Source organism: Puccinia triticina, chromosome 6A (assembly GCF_026914185.1).
Source record: "Puccinia triticina chromosome 6A, complete sequence".
Classification (NCBI taxonomy): domain Eukaryota; kingdom Fungi; phylum Basidiomycota; class Pucciniomycetes; order Pucciniales; family Pucciniaceae; genus Puccinia; species Puccinia triticina.
The window spans coordinates 1,188,092-1,210,768 of record NC_070563.1 but is presented as its reverse complement, the minus strand read 5'-3'; the positions used below and the strand labels follow the sequence as shown (position 1 = coordinate 1,210,768).

At 48.3% G+C, this 22,677-nt stretch overlaps 1 protein-coding gene across 1 annotated transcript; it reads left to right on the top strand.

Annotated features, from left to right (window-relative positions):
• Positions 1-16,722: 16,722 nt before the first annotated feature.
• Positions 16,723-17,506, top strand: PtA15_6A152 (uncharacterized protein; the record flags this gene model as incomplete). The annotated part of the gene is made up of 2 exons (XM_053169827.1): positions 16,723-17,111; positions 17,221-17,506. The coding sequence occupies 2 exons, from the start codon at positions 16,723-16,725 to the stop codon at positions 17,504-17,506; spliced, it is 675 nt and encodes a 224-aa protein (XP_053021079.1).
• Between the last annotated feature and the right edge of the window lie 5,171 nt (positions 17,507-22,677).

The following is a 22,677-nucleotide window of genomic DNA, read 5'->3' as shown; positions in this document are numbered from 1 at the left end:
ACATGTAGCCAAACTACTCCTGCTTCGTCCGGGTGTCGGAGGACATACAGGCTGTTATCATACTGGGACGGTGAATAGCCAAACTTGTCCAGTAGCCCCTTGAGATGAAGCCACCAGCACCTCGCCGCTTGTCGCGTCCCGTACAGGGCTTTTTTCAGTAGCAGTGCATGTCCAGGCAGCGTCTCCATGCCTTCTGGCGGCTTCACCCAAACTTCTTCTTCTATCGGGGAGTTCAGATAGGCGGCCACAAAATCGAAAGACTGGACCGGCCATCCGTACGCTGCCACAATCACTAGCAGGAGCCTGAGGGAGACAAATGTTGCGGTTGGGGCAAAGGTGGCATTAAAATCCTCTCCTTCGACTTGAGTAAAACCCTTTGCAACATAGCGGGCCTTGAAACGTAAGCCTTCTCCGTTTACGTCCGGCTTCGTCGCAAATACCCACCTGCCCCCTAAAGCTTTCTTATCCTCTGGCTTCTGTTTCAACACCCAGGCCCTCATTTGTTCCAGGTTAGAGAGTTCAATCGCAATAGCTTTTGACCACGCATCCTTCTCTGGAGAGTTCATCGCCTGCTTGAAAGTCTTTGGGACCAATATTGCATAGAATTGGCATAAGTCGATGATCTTGTCAACAATCAATTCCTGGTTTGTGAATTCTATTTCTTGCAAGAAATCCCCAAGCTGAAGAATATTCATGATATATTCTACCGAGAGCTTAGAGGCAGTTGGTTGGTCTGTGATTGGAGCCGAAGGAGTTGCATCAGGTACACCAGCTGTCTTTTTGCATACCGGCACATTTGCTAGACCGGCCGGGAAACAAACCATCGCCGAGCTCACAAAACGCTTCTGATCCGGTAACCAAAACAACCACCCTTGGCTCTGTTCAAGGTGGGCAATTACATGTTCCTTAACGGCCCGTTTGTCTAGCTTCCTGCGCTTCTCTTGAGGAATATGCACATAACCGGTACTTCCGAAAACCCAAAAGTTGTCGTACTGAGGCTTTCGATCAAACATTGCCTCATAGGGAGTCTTCTCACCGCTTGCCTTGTTTGGGATCTGGTTCAGCACGTAAGTCGCCCAGACAAACGCATAGCTCCAGAAGTCCTTCAAAAGAGGGCTATCAAAAAGAATTGTCCGGCCCATGTCCGCCACCGTCCTGTTGAAGCGTTCAATCACTTTGTTCTGATAATGATGATATGGGAGCGCCTTCTCAGCCCCAATACCCTGCTTTGCCAGGAAATCGTTCAGTTTCTGATTGGCGAACTCCCCACCGTTGTTGCTCCTCAATGTCCGCACTCGCTTTCCGGTTGCTTGCTCCATTCTGGTTATTGTGTCAATGATATGTTGGTTTGCTTCCGACTTCTTCTTCAACACCTTCACAAACGGGTATCCTGTCGCAATGTCCCTCATCGTCAGAAGGTATTTGCCGCCGTCTATCGAATCCACTTGACAAGGTCCCATGAGATCTGCCGCTAACACATCCAAACGTTCTGCAACTCAAAGGGTGGAAGCTAAAGGGTTAATTCTCGTGCTTTTACTTATCGCAAAGACCGGGCAACGAATTTTTCCAACAGGCAACTGTTCCGGTAGGCCTAAACCCAGATCAGACTTAATTATGCGCCTTATGTGCCTGAGGCTAGCATGGCAAAAAGCCCTGTGATAATACAGAAGCTTCACCTTGTCTGGCGTCAGCGCCTCTGGCTTCCACTGATAATCAGTGGCTTGCCCCAAAGGCTCTTTAAAAATCTCATCTCCCGTCAGCTCAGTTTTGGAGGACATAACTGTGATATTATTGGCTTCAGATGATGGGAGCTGGGATAACACAACTGACGGACTGGTCTCAGAAGCGGAAGAGGAAGGAAAGTGAGACAGAGAAACAGAAGAAGGAAAAGATTGAGAGCTGTGATGGACATTGGAGGTGTGTGTTGTGGGAGAAAATTCCGTAGGACTCACACTGGAGTAGAGGACATGAAGTTTGGGTGTTGCGCTTGTCCTTTTTATGTCCGCCCTGATCATTGGGTAGGGCATGCACCAACGGTTTTTCTTGGGTTCAAAGACACAGTCGAACAGTTGCTCTCCGGATGCACGCGAAATTTGGAAAGTGTCTGCCACATTATCGTAAAACACCAAAGCATTAGCCTTGCGCAGTGCCGCCATGGATATGAGGGTGGTCTTTGCCTGCTCACAGTACAGTACATGTCGCAAGACAATAATGGCCCAATCAGGGGTCTTGAACTTCAGGGCTCCCACGCCTGTGATTGATGATCCTGACCCACTGGTAGCTACCAAGACACCAATAGGTTTGGGAAGAGAACGGAAATTGTCAAGGAGAAATTTAGATCCGGTGAAACCATGAGAGGCACCGGTATCAAAAATGGCAGCTTCACTTACTAGACACCAGGGGGGAAAGTGTGGCACTCCCTGGAGAGTGCCAGACTGTATGTTCCTTTGAGAAGACTGTCTGATGTCAAATGTGTGAGCATGTGGCATTCAGGATTCAAACATATTGACCTTATGTTCAACTCAGGCTGATCTTTGATCCACTCCATGGCAAACATGTTGGTAATTGAGTTGAGGGTACCCCCACTTGACACCTGGTACAACCTGGTATTCTACACTTCGTGGTGTGTTTCAGGAATCAAGTTGAGACCCCCTCCACTCAATGAGTGGGGTGTAAAGTCATGGAATGAAGATTCCCTCCACTTGATGACTGTTGGACAACCATTGATTCAAGGTTTTGTCCACTCAATGACCATATCTAAATTACCAGCCACCAAGTGGAGAAATCCTCCACTCAATGACTGGTTTTTAATGTCATTGAGTGGAGGGATTCTCCAATTGATGACTGGTGTATGTACTAGCTGTTGAGTGGAGGGGTTCCTTACTCAGTGACTGGTTCTACCAGCCATTGAGTGGAGACACCCTCCACTTGATCACAGGTCACTAGCTGGCTGGTAAGATCCCAGATCAGTGACCAGTACTGCATGTTGGTCATTGAGCCGGGCCTCTCCCAGCTTTAAGGACCATATGTACTGTACATAGCGCAAGAAAAGTCCCGGCTTGATGGAAAGTATGTACTGTCCATCCTGCTGCACTTTTCCAAGCTGAGTGGCCAGTGTAGACTGCCTACCACGCTTGGAAAGGCTGACTAGATGACCAGCATGTGCTGGTCATTGGGCTAGGGCTTCTCGCTGGATGACAAGTATGTACTGGTCATTGGATTTGAGCTCGGAGAGGCTGCGGATCAATGACCAGGGCATGATGCCTGTCAAGCGCGGCCTCTCCCAACTTGATGGCCAGTTTGTGTTGGCCATCCAGTCGGAGAAGCCCTAGTCCGATGACCAGCACCTATTGGTCATTGATCTGGGCCTCTCTGAGCTTGGTGGGCGGTCTATACTGTCCACCAATCTTGGAAAAGCCAAGCTGAATGAACAGTATTTAGTGCACTGTTCATTGAGTTGGGGCTTTCCGAGCTCAATGACCAGCAAACAAGGGTCATTGAGCCCGTGTAAACAAGCAACTCGCCAAAGTCCACCCTGATGTTCGGCCAAACATGATGGTGGACATAGCAACAAAAAAAAACACCCTCCCCGGGGCCCCGGGGATACAGAGCTGATCCCTGTTGCCCCGCTGCCACCACAGTTGACTTGTGCCCAGCTTGAAACTCCCGGAAAACAAGTTGTTTTGGTGATTTGCAACACATATGAACACCATTTTTGCCACTCCAAAATGATGATAATTTTCATTGTTCTGGATACAGCAGGTCAAAAGAGCACCATTCATATCTTACACCTGGTTCTAATAATTAACATGTGATAAGAGCAATCAAACCCATTTTTTTGCACAATGGACATGGAAATGGTGGGAGGTGTGATGAAGGCATGCTACCTGGAAGAAAAAATTGCCCCAAACAGTCAGGGAAAAGGTGTGAAGATGATTGATCTACAAGAAAAATGGTATGACCCATGCTGAGATGTGTGTGGACATTTCAGAATTGACTTTTCACCTCAGAGTTCTCAGACCAGCTATTGAAATCTTTCTCCTACTGGTTCCAGGATCATCAAAATATTGATGCACCTGTTGATATCCCCCAAACTTCCCCCTTCCCGCTGTGAAGCTTGATAACTTTAACCTCTAGCCGCTGCATTTTTCAATCAGATGGAGGTCAAGTGAGGGAAAATTGTGCAACATGTATTCACATACAGAAGGTGCATGGTCCCAAATGAACAGCTGAAGGCATGGCAAACTTTAGCCTGCAGAATTGGACCATCACTTGGTAAAAATGGCTGGTGAACAGGCCTCTTTGATTGTTCACATTTCATATTAGAGGGAGGGAATTCAGGTTACAGAGGTTTTCCCAGCTTTGACACTGTGTGATACTCAAAAAAGAGAAATTTAATTTTACATAACTTTCCTCCCAATAGATGAAGGGAACAGGCATGGCAGAAATATCCCACAAGGATTGATTTACCAGTTAGCTGAGCCTTTGTGGTTGCTATATTTTACAGCTATCTTTCATTATGTGATTTTATGTGGGTTTTGATTAAAAAAACTCAGCCCAGAAAAATATTCCTTGTCACTTGGTCAAGGATATCTTTGAGCATCAGGATATTTACATTCTTGGCAAAATATCTTGTGAATTGAAGCTCACATCCAGGATTTTGTTTGATATGAACCAAACAGAAAATTTCAACTAAGATATTTCCATGTGTTGGAATTGAGTTACAGATCATCCCGCAACCACTTCACCTACAGTCACACATCTGTTGGGAAGAAAGTTGAACAAAGAGTTGCAACTCACATCTAACTCACATCAGACCATTTTACTGACAGAATTACGGCCTGGCACCCTCCAGAGAGTGCCACACTTTCCCCCCTGGTGAGATCCTCTCCAAGTGCCATGGAGTGAAAGTCAAGATCATCCAAATTGTCAGGTAGCCCGTTGACCTCCACGATATGAGCTTCGACCCCCTTCTTCGCTGGGATAGAGGATCCCGGATCCGCCTGCTGCGATTGCCTGCCGTTGTTCTGGTACCTTGGCCGGTAATAGTCCGCAAGTTTTCTTGCATGCTGTTGATTCCTTGAGGGCGGGAACTGGGACTTTTTGAAGTTTGTGCGGGGAAAATGGGATGAGCTGATCGAGGCACCACTTGGGAGATGACCGTAGATTGTTCCAACAATGGTGCCCATTGGTTTACCAAAACGCCTGTTGGATTGAGTCGACTGTTGTGGCTCCGGGCAGTTCCTCGCGTAGTGGTTCTCACCCCCACACTGCCAGCATTTGTGCGCAGTGAGAGCATAGAAATCGAGTGCATCTACCCAGTCCTGCTCATCAACATCCGCAAGAAAAGCTGATACGTCAAAACTGTCGACATTCACAACCGCGGTGGAGAGCGCCGTCGGGGGCGCCTTAGTCACAAACTCCTGTTTCACATCAGATGACAACTCTACCGTATGCTTATGTTGATCCTTGCATATGTCGAGTGCTTTCATGATGGAATCAAAAGTTGGGCAGCTTCCTTGCTTGTTGTCTTGCACCAGTTATTCCACCCGCAATTCGAACGCCTTCTTATACTCCGCGTCCGACTCCATCACAGCCAATTGAAGGACGAAACCCATAAAGGCATCCATTCCGAACTTGACATTGACTGCTGTCCATTCCGCTTGTAGATCACACAGCGTCGAGGCAATCCCCGCATTGTGTCCGTCCGGGTCGATCGTGAAACACCTGAACTTGTAGTAGATCGACATCTGAGCCGCCCGGGACAATGTCTTGAACTTATCGAACAGGGCCGTGTACATTGCAAAACATGTCGGGAGCTGTTGCATCTCCGCAACCAGCAACTGATCGATGCTGGAGATGAGTAAAGCCCGCGCAATTTTCTGGTAGGTTGAGTTTTTGCACGCTGTGATGAAAAAATGGGCGTCATCAACTGTCTCCCTCCCGACTTCAGCCAGATTGCGATACCAGTCAGCAAAGTTTTCTCCATCTGCCTTGAGAGTGTTGACTTGTTGGAATTGTGCTTTGCCTGTTTGGATCGCCACACCGACTAACTTGCTTTGCTTCAGGAGGAACTCGGCCTCCTTGAAATTGCGAACTTGTTTTGCTAGCTTGGCGTCCAGACGTTCCTGTCGACCTGTGTCTGTGACTAGAGGAGGAACAGCCACATTTGAGTTTCTGGGAGGATGAGCAGGTTCAGACGGCAACCGTAGGTCCATATGCGGTGGGAGTTGTTGATCGTCTACCAGGGCAGGCTGTTGTTGCTTACCTGCCCGGATTTCCGTGGGTCGACGGGCCGGACCCGCTGTTGTCTCTGGGCTAGGCGACAGGCGCTTGAACTGTGACTGAAGAACGGCGATGTCTTCCTCCAGGCAATTCCTGTGTGATAAGTCATCAATGTGCCAGTTCGACAATCCTGCCGCTCCAGACGTCAATTGTTGATTCGTCCTGGGATCCATCGTTTGGCATAGTCGGCAAAGGAAGGTAGTCGAGAGTTGTGGTAGGGAAAAGGAAAGAAGGGGAGGGTTGGTGATTTGATGTAAGGGAAAGATTAGGGAGGGGAATGAGGAAAAAAAAAATTCTAAGGAATATTCGGATAGACGGGAAAATGAACAGAAGATAGATAGAGATATGTATGTAGATTGTAGATTTTCAAGGGATGGAATACAATTTTTGGGAAAAATAGAGAGATATGTGAATTTTGTTGATGCAGGGAGAGAGATAACAGAAAAACTTGAAGAGGTTGGAAGGGAGTCAATCCACGGGTCGGAGATGAAGTAGAGGCTCAAGTTCTCTCTCTTAGAAAGACAATAGCAAACAGGACTGGGCCACAGTCCTGTTTTCGGGAAGATGGCTAGTCACCCTAGCCACTGAAAATCTCCAAGAAAAAACTTTCCTCTCTATAACACCGGTGAGATCATTGCCGAAAGTTTGTTGAGTTTCCGGATTGACCAAAAAAATTAAGTTGAGACCGAGAAAGAGAGTTTTTAACTTTGTCGACCTTCTGGCTGGTGATTAGTCAGTCAGATAAGCAAGCGGATTAGGCTTTGCGATTGACAGAGGTTGAGCTGGAGTAAAGGGATAAGTTTTTTAAGTTGGTCCGGATGATTAGGCCGGCTGCAGTCTGTTAGACAAGGAAGTTATAGATATATAAGTGTCAAGGGCTCATAACCTGTGGTGAACCAGGTATGTGGGTAAAAATGAATATCAATCATAGCCAAGCCTCAGCCCGGACAAGGTCTGGGATGAGGTAGATACCACAACTGCGGCGAGTGTCAGAGTGCGTAGCCCACTGGGCTACAACAAATTTTGGCCTATGGCATTGCTCACTATGAATCTAAGTGACATCTTTGTGAAAGAAAACAAACTCCTGATCCAACACACAAACATGGGAACCATAAAGTGAAAATACAACAAGCCTAGAAAAAAAAAACATTTAAGGAAAAAAAGAGAGGAGAGGGGATGAGGGCGGCCCTCATCCCCTCTCCTATGAGGCACATCCAGGTAACTTGATAAAAAAAAAGAAAAAGAAGCCCAACCAATTGTTTAGCTAACCCAGACAGCGAGCCTATCATGACTGAGGCTTGACGCAGATCCAACCAGCTGGTGGCATTGGCTTGCTCAATTAGACAGGCCTTTGTCTGCTGCTGAGTCCTGTTGGACTTGGATTTGACAGGCAATCAAGCCAACGGAGTTGATCGGGCATGCCCAACCCAATGACGCCGTTGGCCTGCTTGCCAGGGCTGGATGGGGTTGGCTGGGCAATCCATGACCCCTGATCAACCCGCATGTCATGTGGACACAATATGTTGGTGGTGTTGGCTTGACATGTGGGTTGGATGAATCAGACCCACGTAGTTCTGACCCATTGCTGGCGTCAAACCATCTCCGTCGTAAAAATCCGGGCAGAGAGGTCATGCCAGACCCTTTCCTGACCCCACACGCTGATTCAATTTTTTTTCAAGCGGTGGTGTACATGGTAAAGTCGCGGTTGTGGCAAGAACTTAACAGAAGTCCTTCAGCACTTGTGCCTCACTGACATGGTGGAGCTTTTTTCAAACTTAAAAAGTCCCTTGTTTCTGCGTAGGGGGTGATCTTGTAAAGACAGCCCCCACCAGTCCCCAGTAGGAGAGACTTGATGTGCTATTGTCCCATTTTTTGGGGGCTAGAATTTAAAATGGCAGCTTGTAGCCATGGTTTTACCTGTCCAACCTGCAAAATTTGAGGTGGATTTGAGGTGGTTTACAAAAGGTTCAGCCTTTATAAACCCCAAAAAAATACCACATGCACTCCAAAAATTGAGTGCATTGCGGTGTGGTAGACAGAAAAGTGGAAAAATAAAAAGTTTTTTCTATGCCACATAATTACTCATACTAGGCCTCAAGATACCATTAAATTGACCCCAGAAATGGATTCTACGGCCAATTTCACCCCTAGTCACCACTGGAAGTACCCCTGGACCCCCTCTAGTGTGGAAGTTACCCCTCATGGACACCTATCACACGGCCAGCCCCAGTAACCCAGCTGTCACCGGCCTCAACCCAAGTTTCACAGTAGTACACTTATACACATCACAGGATACAAACATACATCTCCCTGTCAGACTACACTCATTACATATTAACTACATACACTCGTTTATATACATAGTATGACATCATTTACACTGTTTCTGCAGCCTCAGACTTTGTTTATACACTGATTCCCCCTGTATGACAGCTCATGCAGTCTAATGTCACCTCATTCATGCTTTAGAATGTTCTTTTGTATATTCTGACATCATGTATGCACCCCTGGCATATTTATAATGTTCTGTGGTATATTCTGACAGCATTCATGCACCCCTGAGGGGTTATGTCATCATTTGTATCTACTCCCACCAGCTAAAATCCCTCACCCTGTTGTCTAGATTAGCTGAAACCCTAACCCACAAGCCCCTTTGGGGCTCCAATTTTTTCTATAAAAGGAGCTCTCTCCACCCCCAGTGGTCTGCTCCCCAGTTCCTCACCCAGAACTCACAAGTCACCCAACACTCATCCACAGTCAAATCCTAAAACCCTTATAACAATAAATCAACCCTTATAACAACAATTCAACCCTTATAACAAAGTAATTGAAACACTTACACGTTGCCAGTCAAACAGATTTCATCTGGAACAGACCAGACCTATCACTCAATAATGTGAAACTCCATAAAATATTATGTGTCCTATGGGAGTTGAACCCATGTCTCTTATATCCATGTCAAGTGTACTAACCACTGTACTAAGGACGCTTGGATATGAATGGCTGCAGGTGGGTGAAAGAACATCCACTGGTGTCACATGAAGATCCCTAATTGAGGGTAAGACCTGTGAATGACAGGTCATGAATGAGTGACACCAGCAGGTATGATAAAGCTAAGAGTAGCAGAACCAAAACCTGACAGCCCCCCGTGCTATGAAAGGGGTTTATCATACCAAGACTCCATAATATCCTAGGTATCACGCGGTAGCGCTGGGCTCATAACCTGAGAAACCACAGAAGCGCGTGGTGAGCTAGGGAGGCCGACGGACAAGAGAAAGGAGGAGGAAGGGACTATGCACCTGAGAAACCACAGAAGCGCGCGGTGAGCTAGGGAGGCCGACGGACGAGAGAAAGGAGGAGGAAGGGACTATGCACCTATTGAGGTGCAGGGACAAGACTCGGAGTTGAATGAGTATCATTGCATAGTGAGCAGAGAAAAGAGAAAGAGACAGAGAAGCGGAAAACAAAGCAATACCTGAGAAACCACAGAAGCGCGCGGTGAGCTAGGGAGGCCAATGTTGGGAGGCCGACGGACAAGAGAAAGGAGGAGGAAGGGACTATGCACCTGAGAAACCACAGAAGCGCGCGGTGAGCTAGGGAGGCCGACGGACGAGAGAAAGGAGGAGGAAGGGACTATGCACCTATTGAGGTGCAGGGACAAGACTTGGAGTTGAATGAGTATCATTGCATAGTGAGCAGAGAAAAGAGAAAGAGACAGAGAAGCGGAAAACAAAGCGATACCTGAGAAACCACAGAAGCGCGCGGTGAGCTAGGGAGGCCGATGTTGGGAGGCCGACAGACAAGAGAAAGGAGGAGGAAGGGACTATGCACCTATTGAGGTGCAGGGACAAGACTCAGAGTTGAATGAGTGAGGAAAGAAAAGAAAAGAAAAGAGGAGACGGTACAACTGGCTAGACTAAATACATGACTCAGAACCCTAACCGGATGATGACTAAGGTTGTACCGGATCCGCATGCTCATCCTACTTGCCGCAGTCATCTGACTAGGCCCCTTCTCTGGCCTGTAACGTCACAGCCCCCCTTGCTCACTAGGCACTGATGTTGCCATTGAGCTCGATGTTCCGCAGGGTGACTTGCGCTATTGCCGCTTGTGTCTTCTTTGGTTTGAGAGGCTTGGTGAGAAATTTGGCGTGGTTGTTGTTAGTTGCAACGTAGCTGACCTTGAAGTTCTTTGCAATGTTGATGTGATATCTTAGCCAATGGTGGCGAACATTGACGTGTCGAGTGCGGTGTTGATAGACCAAATCTTGAAGCAAGGCAAGAGCACCTTGATTGTCGCAGAAAAGATCGACCGGGGAGGGAGTTATGTTGAGAAGTGGATAAATTTGCTCAAGTAGCTGTTCGGCCCACCTAATATCCTGACCAGTTGAAGCACAAGCTCGGTATTCGGCCTCAGTTGTGGAGAGCGATGGACCATCGTCGTCTTGCTTTTGGCACCTCCACCTGATGACTCCATTATGTCGGAGGAGACTTCCTGCAAAGGATGCTGAGTTGAGTCCAGAGGCATAACTAGCATCTGCGTAGCCAACAAGCCGATGCGCGGGGCCTCCCACCTTGCCAAGGGTTATTCCGTAGTCTTTCGAGTGTTGCACGTATCTCAAAGTGTGTCGCAACTGTTCTTGATGTGTCTTCTTGGGCGCGTTGAGGAACTGGGAGAGATAGCTTACTGCGAAGGCTAGGTCGGGTCTGGTGCATTAAACAAGATATTGTAACAGACCCACCCCCCTTCGGTAGCAAAAACCGGGATCGACAGGCTCGTCTTTTGTCGGGCACGAAAGAGCATTGCCCGGGAGCGGAGTCGAAGCGGGCTTGCAGTTGAGCATACCGAATTCCTCAAGGATCTCCCTTGCATACCTATCCTGACTAAGAGTAACAGTCCCCTGTTCCAGATTCCTCGAGACCCGCATACCAAGAACGTATCTACAGTCCCCTAGGTCTTCCATTTCGAAGCGGTCCTTGATTTTCGACTTCAGAAAGGAGACATTGGGTCCCATGATGACCAAATCGTCCACATGCACAAATACGAAGCAGGGTCTTGATGCGTCCTGATGACAGAAGAGACACGGATCGACGTCCGCAGGGAAGAAGTTGACCGAATCGAAGAAATCCTTCAGAGCTGCGTACCAGCATCTAGGACTTTGTTTGAGTCTATAGAGCAACTTTTGCAGCTTGAGACCGTGCCCCGGAGGCAATTCAATCCCAACGCCTTCAGGAACCTTGATGAAGATGTCTTCTTCCGGTATGCCGTTGAGGAAAGCACACTTCACATCCATTTGCTGAATTTGCCAGCCGTGGACTGCAGCTATCCCTAGCATGATCCTGAGAGACGAAGTTCGACCTGTAGGCGCGAAGGTGCGATTGTAGTTAACGCCTTCGATTTGCCAAAAACCTCGGACGCAGAGGCGGGCTTTGTACTTGAGTAGCTCGCCGTCCGCATCGAATTTTCGCTTAAATACCCACGTGGTGTCGAGATCCCTACAGCCAGGGTTCTTGGGGGCTACTACCCACACCTCGTGCCGTTTGATATTGTTGAGTTCGACCTCCACCGCCATTAACCACTCATTTTCGTCTATCCTGCCGAGGATATCGCCATAGGTTTTTGGGTCGGACTCAGAGGACGGCTCCCCTACTATTACGAGCGCCCTGTGACGCCTGGACCCTGATATGATGTTGCTCTCATCAATGTCTGACGAGATGTTATTGGGTGCAACATAGGCGTATCCTTTTGCGGCGGGCCCCGGCAGGTTGACCGGAGTGTTGATTGGCGAAATCCTAGGCGAGGGCGGAGGAACGGGTGGCTCAGGCTGCGGATTGTGAAGGTCCTGTTCATCCACCCCCTCCCCCGGCGCCATTTCTACAGGGGGAGGTGGAGCCGGCTTGCTGGGTGCATTGACCGTCGTACCAAGGTCGTCAAAGTCAAACAGAACTGGGGGATCCATTGCTTCTCCTGAAGGGTCGAGGAGAGGGAACGTCTTCGGGAAGAGCTTCACATGATGAGAAGTGACCAATTTGTTGGTCTTCGGAATCCAGACCTTGTATGATCGATGATGACCATCATACCCGATGAACACGGACTCAACTCCTGAGGCTGAGAACTTAGAGTCCCTCCATTTTTGCTCCTCGAACAGCACGGCCCTGCAGCCGAATGGGACAAGCTCGGTTAGATCAGGTTTCTTCCCATGCCACTTCTCGTAGGGAGAGGCAAACCCTATGGAGCTGTCTGGCAACCGGTTTTCCAAGTAGACGGACATTACAACTGCCTCGCCCCACCATTCAAGTGGCAGGCCGCTGGTCATCAAGAGAGCCCGAGTCTTCTTGACCGTGGTACGGTTTCCGCGTTCGGCCAATGGGTTTTGTTGGGGTGTGTAGGGGGCGGACGTGAGATGTTGGATTCCCATCGAGAAGAAGAGTGAGTTGAATTTGTGATTGCAGAACTCTCCTCCATTATCGGAGACCACTAATTTTAATTTCCGGCCAGTGTAAGTCTCGGCCTGGTTGAGAAACAGTTGGAAGAAGTGAAAGGTGTCGGACTTACATCTCATGGGGTAGATAAATTGATACTTTGAGAAGCCATCAATAATCTTCAGGAAATAGCGATTTCCCCCCCGAGATGAAGGACTTATAGGGCCGCACAGGTCCATGTGGACACAATCGAGGGGTGCGGAAAAAATGGGGAATGAGCCGCCAAACGGTTGTCGATGCATCTTGGCTCAATCGCAGACGTCACAGTCGAGTGACTTGAGGTTGAGCTCAGGAAAGGCCTTGTTGAAGTACGGAAGGCTAGGGTGTCCCAACGCTTGATGGAGATCAATTGGACTGAGACTTTGAGCCAAGAGCGCTTTCAACGGGTTCATGTCTATGAGTAGAACATTCTCCGCCGTAGAGCCGATAAAAACAACCTCCAATCCTCGGCGACATTCGAAACGGGTTCCCCCAGCACTTGGGATAAGGGAGAATCCCATCCGTATGAAGTGGGTGAGTGAGATTAGGGAGTTGGAAAGCTTAGGCGCATAGTACGCCAGACTGAGGGTTAGGGGACCGATGGCGGTTTGAATGACTGCAGGTCCGAAGCCGAGGATAGGAATGGGAGCACCGTTTGCTCCGAAAACTGACGAGGAGGTGGTCGACAAGGAGGTGAAGTAGGATCAATCTTTTAGGTAATGAGCGGAGGCCCCACTATCTAAGACTATCACGTCCTTGAAAGAGCTCCTCGCGCTAAGACTTGCTTGGGGATTTTCTCTCTTAAGACAATCAATGGCTGCCTGATGATGCGCGATCGCTTTGTCCTTGTGCAGCTGGAAACATTCTGAGGCAGGGTGAATGGCGTCCGGATTGTGTTTTCCATCAAGACACTGAACTCGTCGTCCTTTCCTCTTGATGGTCTCTCCGGAGGTGGAGGATTGTTTGGTGACGGCTAGGGCAGTGGCAGTGGCTAGGGCTTCCTGTTGTGCTTCCTTCTGCCGACGCACCTCGGATTTGAGTGCACTAAGGAAGGACTCCATTTTGACCTTCGCGTCTTCCTTGAACTCCTTGAACTGAAGTGTCCGGAAGGTATTGAGTGAGGGAGGAAGCTTCCTGAGCGCAAAGACTACAGCCATTGCGGTGAGGCCATCCTTTCCAAATTTGGCCGCACCAACTTCGCACAAGTGTCGGAAAGATTTTCGGACAGTGGCAATGGAGGAATCCATATTGTTTTCATCGAAGTGAATGTCGAAGTACTTATCCATCGCACTCGCCGCATTTTCCATGGTCTTGGCGACGAAGTGTGCTTTGATTGCATCCCACAACTTCTTGGCGTCGAAATCCCTGAGATCTGAGACGAATCGCTCTAAGTTGTCGTTGGAGAGATGTAGTCGGATGAAGTTTGTAGTCATTTTATTAAGCTGCTGATAGTCGGGCTTCTTCTTCATTTCATCGGTCTGGTCGAGTAGGATATAATCGTCCAGTCCCTTATAGCCCAAGGAGGTAACAATGGCCCATCACCAGCTGGAGAAGTTGTCTTTGTCCAGCTTTTCGGTGACCAATTTGATGGAGGAGGCGTCGAGACTCATGTTGATAAGTGAGAGGTTGGGGATTTTGGAGCTGACAGGAGAAAGGGTAGAGGTCAATGGGATGAGAAGATTATTGACAAAATCCTTGGACTCGGATTCGATGGATTGGAAAGAAGCGCGACTAGAGGCAAGCGGAGTGCTGTCTTCCGGCTCAAGGGAAGGCTCCGCAGGTGGTGTGGTAGGTGGATCCGGAAAGGCTGAATTGTTGGTTTCTTCACCGGTATTAGGATCCGCCACGGTGCAATGTCTATAGGAAGGAAGGAAAAGGGGTGGACCAGTCGGGACTCCTACGACTCAATAGCTCTTTTACGCTGGGCTCATAACCTGTGAAACTCCATAAAATATTATGTGTCCTATGGGAGTTGAACCCATGTCTCTTATATCCATGTCAAGTGTACTAACCACTGTACTAAGGACGCTTGGATATGAATGGCTGCAGGTGGGTGAAAGAACATCCACTGGTGTCACATGAAGATCCCTAATTGAGGGTAAGACCTGTGAATGACAGGTCATGAATGAGTGACACCAGCAGGTATGATAAAGCTAAGAGTAGCAGAACCACAACCTGACAAATAAAACTTTCCAAGCTGAGCTTGGTGGGCCTTGTTGACTGATAACAGAAGGGCAGAGCTTGCAACTCCATCATACCCTTCAAAATTCAGCAAAAGGGTTTCATTACCACTTTTGAGTCTTACAGCGGTGTACTACAAAAATGATCTTGCATACACTTCAGAAAGCATGAATTTCAAATCATTGCATGCCAAAAATGTAGTGCATTCCTGTGAATGAAAATACTTTTGGAGTGTACACTTCATGGACTCCAAAAAAACTTGGAAAAATCCCCTCAATGGCTGGTCTTGACACATCATCTAGGGCAAAAAACTAAACCCAATGGCCAACAAATAATCACCATTGAGAGAAATGGAGTGCAACAAGATCTTGGTAAATGTTCTGTCCCAGTTATCATCAGGAGAAATTCTTCACAGTAATAGCTAGTTTTGACCAAGAATCAAGAAAAATACAATAAATTCTTGATGGCTGGAACTGGCAAAAACTGTAAGGACTTGAGATGTCCGTGTCAAAGAGGTGGCACAAGGGAAGAGGTGGAGAGCCTAGAGAGGTTCTAGGACCAAACACTGGGAGGTTTGATTACTGACTCAGAGAGAAGGATGGTCAGTTCTCTGCTGAGCCAGGGAAGAAAGGCAAATGGACTATATACAAGCTGTGACAGGTATCTAGTGAAATCTTGTAAGCCCAGCAGAGGAGGGGGCTTACAAAAACTGGTCCAAGACCATCAGGGGAGTACAGTCCAATTTTTTCAAGTTCATGAAAGATATACTGCTTTGAGGAGGCGGAGAGGAGGACTGGAGATCATTCCGCGCTTGTGGGCAGTCAATGTGTGGGGCTATGTAGCGTCCACCGGGCGGTCGTCTCGGCCCAGCAGGTGCCCGGCCTGTGGGCGGCGGTCGGGCCGGACGCTGGGTGGGCTGTCGCAAGGATGTCCACAGCCCGTGTCAAGGTTTAAGCCCCTTGCTGCGGCACCGCGCGGGGGACCGGTCAAGCCCAGTCGCGTGTTGAGTACCCTTGGTGAGTACTCTCGGGCTGGCTCCACCGCCACTGATCACCACCACCGAGATGTTTGCTTGGAATCTAAATCACGTCGGCCTACGATTCTTCGATGGATCTCTCCTATAGACATTCGTGGATATACATTGATAGTTTTTCATAGAGCATATAAGCGGGCACGTCACTAGTTCGGATCACGGGCGTATCCGACTCCTCATCTCCTGGGTCCTACTGCTCGGTCGTTTTCAAGAACAAAATAACAAAATTGATTTCTGGATACTCCGACTCCTTCAGCACGCAGATCATAAAACTAGTACGACGAAACGACTTGAGATGTAGGATTGCAACACTGCGATCGCAAGTAATCGCGGCCTTCACATTTTTTTTTCAGGGGCAGAAAGCTACCACTTGCAGTACACCGCACAAAAATGAGTTTCTGCATCTATGCGGCGCATATTTTTAGCCTGCAGCAAGCTAGACTCATAGCCACCTCTCCCCGTTTCGTTAGCTTTCAAAGAGGGACGTAGATAGTTAACTTCGTGAAGATATTCTCTGATGTGAGCCTGTTGGGGTGTGATCTGGACTGAGTAGGAAGCCAGAGTAGCATCTTCCTTGCTCGACTGGGCCTACATGCAGCGCTTCCTCAGTCATTAGTGATAAATAAATGCCTCGCCTTTCGTCCACAATTTTCTTCTCCTCACCAACTCTGCCACACTCATCCCGTCCACTTGACTATACTCGCAACCCCCCTATCTCCTCCCGATACCCACATATTTCTTCTTGTTATTTCCTTCAGAATGATGCGCCGCCTGTCAATCCGATATCAACGTGACAGCCACGACGACTCGGATTCTGACGAGTCTTTCCACTGTTGTGGAAGACCAGAAGACCTCCTCGACAGCCCGCCGAGACCCACGACTGAGCCGAAGAAGCTTTTATCCCAAGCTTACAAGGAGGTGTTCGTGCCCGAGAATCCAGATTTCTACTGCTATCAATCCGGGCTTGAACGCCAGCAGCGAGAACAATCCATCTCGACTGCGGGCCCGTCACAGGTCTCTGGCCGGGCTCCTGTTGCTCGCGTCCTAGGACGCACTTGTTCCGCCGAGTCCGAAAAAACTTTGGTGGCCGAAGAGCCTGTGCTGGTAATCAAGACGGGTCTCAATTCTCCTTCCCCGTCGAAAAGAATGCGGTGGGTTGAAACATATCTCATCCCCACCCTGGATCAAGCCTAACATATATGGCCGACATTGATAAATATTCGTTTCCTTATGCTGTTCCATCTATTGTGACGTATGTAGAGCTCGATCTGTCATCGCGCAGCTGCCGCCTCCAAGGCCTAATTTGCGAAGAGCATCAATGAATATCTTCCGATCAACCTCTATCTCGCGAAGACCCAGTGTGAAGACTTCCCCGCAAAAGTCCAACAACGGTTCGAAGCCTCTTAGACCCCGCTTTTCCATCCTGCAGGCAAAAAGACGGTCGACGAAGACTATCTACGACATCAACGAGGTCGACTCCGAACCACGCGCGATTTGTCAGGGAGAGGGATCCTCGAATAGTGTATCTATGGTTGTGGAGGAATGATCGTCTATAGCTTGGTTACACCGATTGATGACTTTGATGGATGCATGAGATCATACCAACGCCTCTTCTCTTATCATCTTTTTACAGACACTTTTCCCGCTCTGATTCACGCTTTAAAGCCAAGTTTTTTTTTCTTCACCACAGTCGTTCACGGTGAAACAGACATGCGATTTCGAATTATTATACGCTATCTAGATTATGATCTTCTGTATACTATCCTTCGCAGTTTTTATTTATCCAGCCCATCTATGTTACCCTTCGATATATATTTGCATCGCTTCCAAACAATTATGGGATGATTATGAACTAAGTCAAATGTATACCAACCCCATCAAATCTCTTGTTTCATCCCTTAGAATCAAGCCATCTAAGCCAGGAGGTTCGATATTTTTCAGCTTTTGCAAAGCAAAAGGGTGTCCTTCTGTCACAAGGCCCATTCACCAAGCCTCAGGCTCTACCTTTCCATTATGATGATGAGAATTCAATTTTATTCAATTTGAAGTCTTATAAATGTCATTAGCTCTAGATAAAGGGGATTGGCTCACATAGCCTTGGTTTGATTTTTGATTGCGTGGGTAGGACAAAGGACTGATTTTTGTCAGACGTTTGGGCTTGTGCAAGGCCAGCCTCTGCAAGTGCTACCCTCATTTGAAAATATGCTGATATATCAATTGTGTCCGGATCTGGCTCTCACTCCCAGTTTAGAAAATTCCTCTGCAGTGGGAATAGGCACTTGAAGGTCTCAAGAGACGGGACAAAGGTCAAGCTGGGGGTTGGCGCCACCATTGTTGCCAAGATCAAGCACGAGTTCCACCACCATAAAGTCCCTCTGGCTTGTCAGTCCAGCCAATCCTTGTCATTGTCATTGTCCCTGACTATGGTCCAGGACCCGCCCTTCCTTGCTTAGAGACCGTTGTGGTGAACAAAAGTGGTCCCTGCGTAGAAATGGGAGGACACTGCCACTCCAAGATGATTCCTGGGTAAAGTAGAGTGATTTGGAGGACTCTGCTCCGCAGCTCCGTCAACATTGTAGGGCTCTGAGCAGGGTAAAATAAAGGGCCTTACTAAAAAAACTCAGTTTTTCTGCAAAAAAAGACATGGTTTGACAAACTGGTGTCTTCTAAATTTCTGCAGAATGCATGCAGTTTTTTATTTGCTTTTTCATGGCTTATTTTTGAGCCTTTTTTGAAATTTTAAATTTGTCTCCTACACTTTGAAGGGTGTAGAATTTAATGATGATAACATTTTTTACAGGGTGGATGATTTTTGCAATGCGTGTTTTGCAATGTCAGTGCATTGCAAACACCGCACAATGTAAAATTGCATATATTCCATTTGTAAATTATTTTTACAATTTGTGCGCTACATAGCACCCATTGTAAATGGACCCGCCGTAAACCTCAATTTGTAAATCCGGCCCCGCAGCCCTATATCATGCAATTTTACCACCTGTGAGGTTACAACTCTCGTTACATAGCGTGTAAATCTACATACACTGTGAACTAAAAATAAATTTGCAACTCAATCTTCACAATCCCTCCGGAATAACCGTCAACGCTCCCTCCGTTAAGCTTAATACTCCAGTATCTCACCCAAGGAGGCCTAGCATTTATCACCGCTGCCCTAAGTAGCGCAGCAACAACCTCGAAACCAACCGGTTTGTCATCAAAAACTGGGTTTAGGTGCCGCAACATCACCAATCAGTCCCTCCCCACTAATTCCCACTTTCCCACCGCCAACTCTATTCACCAACCTTAATAGAGATACATAAAATTATACCCAGCATATTAACCAGGAGATAAGGAGATAACCATATAGATACCCGCGATAAGCTTATTTGTTTGCATTTGGTCATTGGAATCATTTCCCCATGCCCCGCAAGAAAAAAATCTCCGTGCAAATCCTCCATCCCACCCGGCCAATCGACCCTGATCCCCCCACCACGACACCCTCCACACCATCCATTCCCCCTAGTACTAACCTCTCCAACCCGGCTAGTGATACCCTCTGGCAAATACCCCCTCCTCAACTATCTGGCGGCCCTGAAGACCCAACATTGGCAGAACCCAAAGACGTCGCCAACTGGCAATTCCCGGTTGCCATGGACCAGGGATTCTCAACTTACATTGACCATGGCTGCGTGTTGGACAGGCAGGGGTATCCCCTATACCCAAATGGATCGACGGTATTTGTCCGCCCCATTGACGGCGAGTTTGCAAACTTCGGAGCGGTTGGTTACTTGAAGCGCAGCAGCAATGGCGCCAAGTCGGACGAGTGGCGGGTTATTCGAATTTACTGTCTTGGTGTTCTCCGGTGCAATCAGGACGGGTGTGATTACGCGGGCCCCCCACCGACCGGCCATGGAAAAATAGAGGAGTTCCTCAGCAGGTCAGTTGGATCCAAGGCGTCCCCTATGTGTTCCGCGGCAACCACTGTTCTGATCTTTTTTGGGTCAATTGTGCAGTAACCCAACCTGCAAAGGACTTGCAGGTCATTGCCCAGGCAAGATTTATTGGGAAAGTTGCTCAGATACACATTGCCGATTCGACTATCACAAAAAAACCGGCTGGGGGCTCCTCCGACACCGTGGCTTCCACAACCATCGATGGCCCTCCTCAAAGAAACCCGACCCATTGGCAAAAAAGGACTTAACAGAGACCGTCAAGAATAACCCAAAGGCCACTGCCCTCCAGCTCAAGGTCTGTATCTTCTATTTCAACTTTATTTGCTTTCCTTCTCTAATCTTTTGCCTGTGGATCAGCATTTCACTTGCTCACTGGACTGGACATTTTTTTTTTGGTCCATCAGATAGGTAATATAACAGCGCCAGGCGAACCTACCACCAGTGTGGTTAACATTAACGAGTCACTGGGGAACTCCAACCGGCTGCGCCATCTTTGCCGACAGATTCTTCAGCAAATGGATTTCGGATCCAGCAAGGGTGGTGATGGTGGCAACAAATTCATGCACGATTTGTTTGAATGGCAATTGTAAGTCCCCTGACTATCTTTTTACTCGGATTATTTGCTCACTGAGAATCCGATTTATTTTGTTGAATGCAGGAACGGAATGGATATCATCTCCATTGCTTGCAAGCGTGGCAAAGAGCATATTACGTTCCAGACAAACTGGATGTCACAACGCTTGTTTGATTGTAGCGAGGAGGGCGGGAAACTCTACTCAGGAGGTTTGATCTCAGACGTAACTTACCAATTTTTTGCTTCCAGATATCTCCTTACAACCTTGATGTACTGCGACAACATCGGTCGGTGGATACCAGTCCAGCTGAGCTGGATCCGAGGGCTCAGCGAAGCATATTACACCATCCATTTCTCTATTCTTTTCCGTCAATTCCTGATTCCCTCACTCCTGCAACACAAACGCGAGGGCCTTGCTCAAAGCATCATCGATTTTTCAAAAGCCCAGCAGAGGGGTTTCATCGCGGCGTATATGGAAGTATTTGGCGAAACGGACCCCCAGGAAGCCAAGCGCTCAAGGGGTGTCGGGAACACTTCCGACAGTCGATCACAAGGGTGAAGCGCAACCGGGCGGTCATAATGGCCGATGAGCAGGTGAGTATTGCTGATTTTATTCCCCTTTCTTGCTCTTGTAGGCTGGATGAACGCTAACCCGGGCATTCCCTCTCTCTAGGCGCTCTTTGAAGCTAAGTGTTTGGCATTGTTGCAGCCATGCGACCCAACTGGTCCTACTCACGACGAAAAGATCGACGAAATGCGACACCGGTTCCCAAAGGTCAAGGCGTGGCTTGACTGGTGGACGATGGCGGACGTTGAGTCCATGCTGTTTCCGAGCCGCCGCCAGATGCTCAAGGACTCGCCCAACGGCGAAGATGGTCTTCCAAGCTCAACAAATGCTCAGGAGAGCATGCATCGCGTGTACTATATGTTTAGGTCAGTCGTTTTTTTCTTATCTTGTCTGCTTTACAGCACTTTATCTCTTAGATCAATCTAACAATACTGTGTTTCTCCCTGTAGTTCCGGTAAAAAGAGCATGTTGGCCGGCTTTTCGGAGCTTTACGCCTTTGTTAAAGCTTTGGAGACCGATCACTCCCTCAGGATGCGCGGGGTGCCGATCCGATATGGGATTACCACCAAGGACCAGAAGAGCATAGCTCAATCGATTGGCTGGATCAAACCAACCAAGCGACAGAGGGCAGCAATGAATGATGGCCGGCCACCAGACACCACTGAGGCTCTCCTGGACGGTCCCAACAAGCGGGCCAAGCTTGGAAGGCCGCGAAATTCCCAAAACATCAACCGGGCGGGGCATACGACTTATGCGTCCTACGCCGCCTCGAATAACGCCCTCAGGCAAAACCGATGCTGGCTGGCTGCTTCGTTGGATTCCTTATATGCGGTATACACGCCCCTTTGGCTGCGATCCCCGGGCGGCAAAAAAAACGACCTTTTCCACATTCTTCCCTCCCACTTTGCCTCCAGATTGACGAACGAGCTAGTTGGGAACAAATCATTGAAGACAATCCTTACTCGCGGGTCAAACCAGCTATTCCAAGCGGCTCGCAATCTACATCCCACCTCTTTCTTTGCCGGGGAGTACTCGTCAGCAGATTTCTTCATGGAAATCCTGCTGGACCCAAAGGCCAACTCCTCGGAAGCTTTGCAAACACTGTTTGCAATGGAAGAACATCGAGTCTTTTTGTGCCCCCGCAAGCAACACAGCAAGCCAATCAATCATCCCCGATCTGACCGCGTATTGGCCTCGCTAAAGATAACTCAAGCTATGTTTGACAGCAACGGCATTGGCTATGCTGATGCGGGGGCGCTCATCACACTTTGGGCATCGTCAGGGCTAGCGGGTACCTCTGGTCTTCAATGTCAGACTTGCAACACCTCCAGGAGTAAGAAATCCAGACCCAGTAAGCCTCAGAATCCAGATGATATTGCCGGAAGCTGTTTGGAAGAATTGTCTACATTATACTTCCCCAATGGGAAATCTCCTCCTCATCTCTACTTCAACATTGACTCGACTTCAATTCTCGATGAACAAAAGCAGGCAGAATTTGTGGCCCAGATGAGCTGGCCTTTCAAGTTGACGGTATCCAGGGAGGAATACACTTTAATCTTGCGTGGATACTGGGGTGCCCATCACTACTGGGGCAAGGTATTGCGGCAGATTTGAGGCGTCACTGG